This window comes from Chanos chanos, chromosome 13, assembly GCF_902362185.1.
Source record: "Chanos chanos chromosome 13, fChaCha1.1, whole genome shotgun sequence".
Lineage (NCBI taxonomy): Eukaryota > Metazoa > Chordata > Actinopteri > Gonorynchiformes > Chanidae > Chanos > Chanos chanos.
Genome location: NC_044507.1, coordinates 23,768,163 through 23,776,266, shown reverse-complemented (window position 1 = coordinate 23,776,266; position 8,104 = coordinate 23,768,163). Strand labels below are relative to the sequence as shown.

At 49.2% G+C, this 8,104-nt stretch overlaps 1 protein-coding gene across 1 annotated transcript in view; it reads right to left on the bottom strand.

The window, feature by feature from the left end:
- The window catches only part of cacng2a (calcium channel, voltage-dependent, gamma subunit 2a), a 69,985-nt gene that overhangs the window by 15,369 nt on the left and 46,512 nt on the right, over nt 1–8,104 (bottom strand). Inside the window, exon 2 of the mRNA XM_030790415.1 lies at nt 6,955–7,038. Coding sequence (XP_030646275.1) covers nt 6,955–7,038 — 84 coding nt within the window. The remainder of the gene's footprint in view (nt 1–6,954; nt 7,039–8,104) is intronic.

The window sequence follows — 8,104 nt, the reverse complement described above, 5'->3', positions numbered from 1 at the left end:
ACACACACACACACACAATTCAGCAGAAATGATGTGTACTCTAACACACACACACACACACACACACGCATTTCAGCAGAAATGATGTGTACTCTAACACACACACACACACATTTCAGCAGAAATGATGTGTACTCTAACACACACACACACACACACAATTCAGCAGAAATGATGTGTACTCTAACACACACACACACACACACACACACATTTCAGCAGAAATGTTGTGTACTCTAACACACACACACACACACACGCACACACCCGCGGGCGCGGCATGAGCCCTACAGCGTATGCTCATTTCTGTCATCCTGTCGACCAAGGCTCTGATGGAGCAACAGCCCAGGACTTAGGCTCTCTCTACGACCCAACTGCCATCATTAGGGAAAAATGTTAGAAATGATTGTCTGTCACTACTCTCATTATCCAGGCTTACTGGCATGACTATACTCCCTGACAAACATGGGAACATGTCACTGCCAAGTGTGTATTGTTTAGGGCGGAGCAGTGTGTGTTGTTTAGGGGGGAGCAGTGTGTGTTGTTTAGGGGGGAGCAGTGTGTGTTGTGTGTGTTGTTTAGGGGGGAGCAGTATGTATTGTTTAGGGCGGAGCAGTGTGTATTGTTTAGGGCGGAGCAGTGTGTGTTGTTTAGGGGGGAGCAGTGTGTGTTGTTTAGGGGGGGGGGGGGCAGTGTGTGTTGTTTAGGGGGAGCAGTGTGTATTGTTTAGGGGGGAGCAGTGTGTGTTGTTTAGGGGGGAGCAGTGTGTGTCGTGTGTGTTGTGTGTGTTGTTTGGGGGGGGCAGTGTGTGTTGTTTAGGGGGGAGCAGTGTGTATTGTTTAGGGGGGAGCAGTGTGTATTGTTTAGGGGGGGGCAGTGTGTATTGTTTAGGGGGGAGCAGTGTGTGTTGTTTAGGGGGGGCAGTGTGTGTTGTTTAGGGGGGAGCAGTGTGTGTTGTTTAGGGGGGAGCAGTGTGTATTGTTTAGGGGGGAGCAGTGTGTGTTGTTTAGGGCGGAGCAGTGTGTATTGTTTAGGGCGGAGCAGTGTGTGTTGTTTAGGGGGGAGCAGTGTGTGTTGTGTGTGTTGTGTGTGTTGTTTAGGGGGGGGCAGTGTGTGTTGTTTAGGGGGGAGCAGTGTGTGTTGTTTAGGGGGGGCCAGTGTGTGTTGTTTAGGGGGGAGCAGTGTGTGTTGTTTAGGGGGGGCAGTGTGTGTTGTTTAGAGGGGAGCAGTGTGTGTTGTTTAGGGGGCGGCAGTGTGTGTTGTTTAGGGGGAGCAGTGTGTATTGTTTAGGGGGGAGCAGTGTGTGTTGTTTAGGGGGGAGCAGTGTGTGTTGTTTAGGGGGGGGCAGTGTGTGTTGTTTAGGGGGGAGCAGTGTGTATTGTTTAGGGGGAGCAGTGTGTATTGTTTAGGGGGGAGCAGTGTGTGTTGTTTAGGGGGGAGCAGTGTGTATTGTTTAGGGGGGAGCAGTGTGTGTTGTTTAGGGGGGGGCAGTGTGTGTTGTTTAGGGGGGAGCAGTGTGTGTTGTGTGTGTTGTTTAGGGGGGGGCAGTGTGTGTTGTTTAGGGGGAGCAGTGTGTATTGTTTAGGGGGGAGCAGTGTGTGTCGTGTGTGTTGTGTGTGTTGTTTGGGGGGGGGCAGTGTGTGTTGTTTAGGGGGGAGCAGTGTGTATTGTTTAGGGGGGAGCAGTGTGTATTGTTTAGGGGGGGGCAGTGTGTATTGTTTAGGGGGGAGCAGTGTGTGTTGTTTAGGGGGGGCAGTGTGTGTTGTTTAGGGGGGAGCAGTGTGTATTGTTTAGGGGGGAGCAGTGTGTGTTGTTTAGGGCGGAGCAGTGTGTATTGTTTAGGGCGGAGCAGTGTGTGTTGTTTAGGGGGGAGCAGTGTGTGTTGTGTGTGTTGTGTGTGTTGTTTAGGGGGGGGCAGTGTGTGTTGTTTAGGGGGGAGCAGTGTGTGTTGTTTAGGGGGGGCCAGTGTGTGTTGTTTAGGGGGGAGCAGTGTGTGTTGTTTAGGGGGGGGCAGTGTGTGTTGTTTAGAGGGGAGCAGTGTGTGTTGTTTAGGGGGCGGCAGTGTGTGTTGTTTAGGGGGAGCAGTGTGTATTGTTTAGGGGGGAGCAGTGTGTGTTGTTTAGGGGGGAGCAGTGTGTGTTGTTTAGGGCGGAGCAGTGTGTATTGTTTAGGGGGGGGGGCAGTGTGTGTTGTTTAGGGGGGAGCAGTGTGTGTTGTTTAGGGGGGAGCAGTGTGTGTTGTGTGTGTTGTTTAGGGGGGGGCAGTGTGTGTTGTTTAGGGGGAGCAGTGTGTATTGTTTAGGGGGGAGCAGTGTGTATTGTTTAGGGGGGGGCAGTGTGTATTGTTTAGGGGGGGGCAGTGTGTATTGTTTAGGGGGGGGCAGTGTGTGTTGTTTAGGGGGGAGCAGTGTGTGTTGTGTGTGTTGTGTGTGTTGTTTAGGGGGGGGCAGTGTGTGTTGTTTAGGGGGGAGCAGTGTGTGTTGTTTAGGGGGGGCAGTGTGTGTTGTTTAGGGGGGAGCAGTGTGTGTTGTTTAGGGGGGAGCAGTGTGTATTGTTTAGGGGGGAGCAGTGTGTGTTGTTTAGGGGGGAGCAGTGTGTGTTGTTTAGGGGGGGGGGCAGTGTGTGTTGTATGTGTTGTGTGTGTTGTTTAGGGGGGAGCAGTGTGTGTTGTTTGGGGGGGGAAGTGTGTGTTGTTTAGGGGGGAGCAGTGTGTGTTTTTTAGGGGGGAGAAGTGTGTGTTGTGTGTGTTGTGTGTGTTGTTTAGGGGGGAGCAGTGTGTGTTGTTTAGGGGGGAGCAGTGTGTGTTGTTTAGGGGGGAGCAGTGTGTATTGTTTAGGGGGGGGCAGTGTGTGTTGTTTAGGGGGGAGTAGTGTGTGTTGTTTAGGGCGGAGCAGTGTGTATTGTTTAGGGGGGAGCAGTGTGTGTTGTTTAGGGCGGAGCAGTGTGTGTTGTTTAGGGGGGAGCAGTGTGTATTGTTTAGGGGGGGGCAGTGTGTGTTGTTTAGGGGGGAGCAGTGTGTGTTGTTTAGGGGGGGGCAGTGTGTGTTGTTTAGGGGGGAGCAGTGTGTGTTGTTTAGGGCGGAGCAGTGTGTATTGTTTAGGGCGGAGCAGTGTGTGTTGTTTAGGGGGGAGCAGTGTGTGTTGTTTAGGGGGGGGCAGTGTGTGTTGTTTAGGGGGAGCAGTGTGTATTGTTTAGGGGGGAGCAGTGTGTGTTGTTTAGGGGGAGCAGTGTGTATTGTTTAGGGGGGAGCAGTGTGTGTTGTTTAGGGGGGAGCAGAGTGTGTTGTTTAGGGGGGGCCAGTGTGTGTTGTTTAGGGGGGAGCAGTGTGTATTGTTTAGGGGGGAGCAGTGTGTGTTGTTTGGGGGGGGCAGTGTGTGTTGTTTAGGGGGGAGCAGTGTGTGTTGTGTGTGTTGTGTGTTTTGTTTAGGGGGGGGCAGTGTGTGTTGTTTAGGGGGAGCAGTGTGTATTGTTTAGGGCGGAGCAGTGTGTATTGTTTAGGGGGGAGCAGTGTGTGTTGTTTAGGGGGGGCCAGTGTGTGTTGTTTAGGGGGGAGCAGTGTGTGTTGTTTAGGGCGGAGCAGTGTGTATTGTTTAGGGGGGGGCAGTGTGTGTTGTTTAGGGGGGAGCAGTGTGTATTGTTTAGGGGGAGCAGTGTGTATTGTTTAGGGGGGAGCAGTGTGTGTTGTTTAGGGGGGAGCAGTGTGTATTGTTTAGGGGGGAGCAGTGTGTGTTGTTTAGGGGGGGGCAGTGTGTGTTGTTTAGGGGGGAGCAGTGTGTGTTGTGTGTGTTGTTTAGGGGGGGGCAGTGTGTGTTGTTTAGGGGGAGCAGTGTGTATTGTTTAGGGGGGAGCAGTGTGTATTGTTTAGGGGGGGGCAGTGTGTATTGTTTAGGGGGCGGCAGTGTGTGTTGTTTAGGGGGGAGCAGTGTGTGTTGTGTGTGTTGTGTGTGTTGTTTAGGGGGGGGCAGTGTGTGTTGTTTAGGGGGGAGCAGTGTGTGTTGTTTAGGGGGGGGCAGTGTGTGTTGTTTAGGGGGGAGCAGTGTGTATTGTTTAGGGGGGAGCAGTGTGTGTTGTGTGTGTTGTTTAGGGGGGAGCAGTGTGTGTTGTTTAGGGGGGAGCAGTGTGTGTTGTTTAGGGGGGAGTAGTGTGTATTGTTTAGGGGGGGGCAGTGTGTGTTGTTTAGGGGGGAGCAGTGTGTGTTGTTTAGGGCGGAGCAGTGTGTATTGTTTAGGGGGGAGCAGTGTGTGTTGTTTAGGGCGGAGCAGTTTGTGTTGTTTAGGGGGGAGCAGTGTGTATTGTTTAGGGGGAGCAGTGTGTATTGTTTAGGGGGGAGCAGTGTGTGTTGTTTAGGGGGGAGCAGTGTGTATTGTTTAGGGGGGAGCAGTGTGTGTTGTTTGGGGGGGGCAGTGTATGTTGTGTGTGTTGTGTGTTTTGTTTAGGGGGGGGCAGTGTGTGTTGTTTAGGGGGAGCAGTGTGTATTGTTTAGGGCGGAGCAGTGTGTATTGTTTAGGGGGGAGCAGTGTGTGTTGTTTAGGGGGGAGCAGTGTGTGTTGTTTAGGGGGGAGCAGTGTGTGTTGTTTAGGGCGGAGCAGTGTGTATTGTTTAGGGGGGGGGCAGTGTGTGTTGTTTAGGGGGGAGCAGTGTGTATTGTTTAGGGGGAGCAGTGTGTATTGTTTAGGGGGGAGCAGTGTGTGTTGTTTAGGCGGGAGCAGTGTGTATTGTTTAGGGGGGAGCAGTGTGTGTTGTTTAGGGGGGGGGCAGTGTGTGTTGTTTAGGGGGGAGCAGTGTGTGTTGTGTGTGTTGTTTAGGGGGGGGCAGTGTGTGTTGTTTAGGGGGAGCAGTGTGTATTGTTTAGGGGGGAGCAGTGTGTATTGTTTAGGGGGGGGCAGTGTGTATTGTTTAGGGGGGGGCAGTGTGTGTTGTTTAGGGGGGAGCAGTGTGTGTTGTGTGTGTTGTGTGTGTTGTTTAGGGGGGGGCAGTGTGTGTTGTTTAGGGGGGAGCAGTGTGTGTTGTTTAGGGGGGGGCAGTGTGTGTTGTTTAGGGGGGAGCAGTGTGTGTTGTTTAGGGGGGAGCAGTGTGTGTTGTTTAGGGGGGAGCAGTGTGTGTTGTGTGTGTTGTGTGTGTTGTTTAGGGGGGAGCAGTGTGTGTTGTTTAGGGGGGAGCAGTGTGTGTTGTTTAGGGGGGAGTAGTGTGTATTGTTTAGGGGGGGGCAGTGTGTGTTGTTTAGGGGGGAGCAGTGTGTGTTGTTTAGGGCGGAGCAGTGTGTATTGTTTAGGGGGGAGCAGTGTGTGTTGTTTAGGGCGGAGCAGTTTGTGTTGTTTAGGGGGAGCAGTGTGTATTGTTTAGGGGGGGGCAGTGTGTGTTGTTTAGGGGGGAGCAGTGTGTGTCGTTTAGGGCGGAGTAGTGTGTATTGTTTAGGGGGGAGCAGTGTGTGTCGTTTAGGGCGGAGCAGTGTGTATTGTTTAGGGGGGGCAGTGTGTGTTGTTTAGGGGGGAGCAGTGTGTGTCGTTTAGGGCGGAGCAGTGTGTATTGTTTAGGGCGGAGCAGTGTGTGTTGTTTAGGGCGGAGCAGTGTGTATTGTTTAGGGGGGGCAGTGTGTGTTGTTTAAGGGGGAGCAGTGTGTATTGTTTACGGGGGAGCAGTGTGTGTTGTTTAGGGGGGAGCAGTGTGTGTTATTTAGGGGGAGCAGTGTGTATTGTTTAGGGGGGAGCAGTGTGTATTGTTTAGGGGGGAGCAGTGTGTGTTGTTTAGGGGGGGCCAGTGTGTGTTGTTTAGGGGGGAGCAGTGTGTGTTGTTTAGGGCGGAGCAGTGTGTATTGTTTAGGGGGGAGCAGTGTGTACTGTTTTTAAGCTTGTTCACGCTGAAGGAAGTTGGCACAGTAGTAAAAGGCAGAAGATGCTTGTTAAAAAAATAAAAAGAATATTGTTTTGTCAAAACCATACTGAAATCACAATATTACAATGAGTGTTCAAGAGACTAACGCTAAGGCCACACTTTAGACTTCATTATTACTGAATTATTGTAATAACATACAATCAGTTCATACAAAAAGTGAGACAAGAGGCTCCTGGCTTTTATAGAGACAGATGAACCTGATGGATTGTGCACTCTTGGAGCAGTTTATGACCAATCAAGAGCCACCTCCTCGACTACAGAGGTAAGACAGGTACATCTTGACTACAGAGGTAAGACAGGTATATCTTGATGCTGACAGACTGAATGTGAACATCTATGGGATGGCAGTGTTTCAGTTTTAGAACCTGTTTGTAAACTGACTGTGGGGTGAAACCACTCGTCTGTTCCTGCATCTCAGAAAGAACCGTACACCATGGTAAAGCACCATGAAAGAACCGTACACCATGGTAAAGCACCATAAAAGAACCGCACACCGTGGTAAAGCTCCATAAAAGAACCGTACACCATGGTAAAGCACCATGAAAGAACCATACACCGTGGTAAAGCACCATAAAAGAACCGTACACCATGATAAAGCACCATAAAAGAACCGTACACCGTGGTAAAGACCCATAAAAGAACCGTACACCGTGGTAAAGACCCATAAAAGAACCGTACACCATGGTAAAGCGCCATGAAAGAACCGTACACCGTGGTAAAGCACCATAAAAGTTGAAGAGTGTATGGAAATCAGTGATACACCCCAAAACCTGCAGTCAGCCAAGAAACAAACTGCTCATGTGTTTTTGAATAGGAATTTATCAGAAAATAACCAAGGTAATAAGGTACCATTAACTAAGTCAAAGAGAGATGTGAGGGGTTCACCACATATTTTGTGAACAAACAGGCAGAATCTAACAAAACAATCATGATACAACATGCCTGCATCATGCAGCCGTGCTATATACACACACAAATGATGTACACATTCACCATGGTAATGGCCTCAGGGAAATAACATTCACATTCACCATGGCAACAACCTCGGGGAAATGACACTCACGTAAGAAGTACTCTGAGGCATCTGCCTCGTAATCTGCATCTTCTGGAAAATGATCGATCTGTTTACACAATCCTTTAAAATTTCCTGCAAGTGAGAGAAAAAAAGAAGAAAAAAGCATGTTGAAGATTAGTGCAATAAACAATGTAATAGCTTTATAACATTCAAAAAACTTTCAGTTTGAGTCCCAGTGGTGACTTTGTTAATACAGAACCTGAGATGGTGCTGTCCTAACCCTGGGCTGCACATCCCAATCCTGTAAATATCCACCTTGACTGTGCTGGGCTGCCTAATTAATAATAATAATAATAATATTTATTTAGAGCCCAATATCACTATTTATAGTCTCAAAGGGCTTTACATGTCTATAACAAAGTCAAATCAAAATTATATCATGCATAAATTCGAGAAAATAGATAAGTCTTTAGTCTGGTTTTAAAGGTATTGAGAGAGTTTGCCTCTCTAACTTCTTTAGGTAAACCATTCCAAAGGAAGGGAGAGCGGTAGGAAAAGGCTCGGTTGCCAGCGGACTTCTTTTTAACTCTTGGAATGACTAATAATCCAGAATCTTGAGAGCGCAGGGTGCGAGGTGGGTTGTAGGGTGTAATTAAGCCAGACAGGTAGGAGGGCGCAAGCCCATGTAAAATTTTATATGTTAATAAGAGGACCTTAAAATCTGCCCTTGCATGAATTGGGAGCCAATGAAGGGAAGCCAGGACAGGGGTAATGTGATCAAACTTCTTTGTTCGGGTCAGAATTCTAGCAGCAGCATTCTGGACCAGCTGAAGACTGTTGGTACTAGAGGCAGGCAGGCCAGAGTAAAGAACATTGCAGTAATCGAGGCGAGACGTGACGAATGCGTGAACAACGGTTTCTGCATCAGCCATACTTAGAAAGGGCCTAATTTTAGCAATGTTACGGAGGTGATACAAGGCAGTTTTGGTTGTGTTCTTGATATGAGTGACTAGCGAGAGACTAGGGTCAAAAATCACACCAAGGTTCTTAGCTGAAGAGTTTTGAGAGATGATGCAGTTGTCACAATTTAGAGTTAGATCACTAAAAAGATGCTTATGTGTAGGGGGACCAATGACCAGCATTTTAGTCTTGCCTGCGTTAAGCATCAGGAAATTTGAAGACAGATCATTATTGAGCC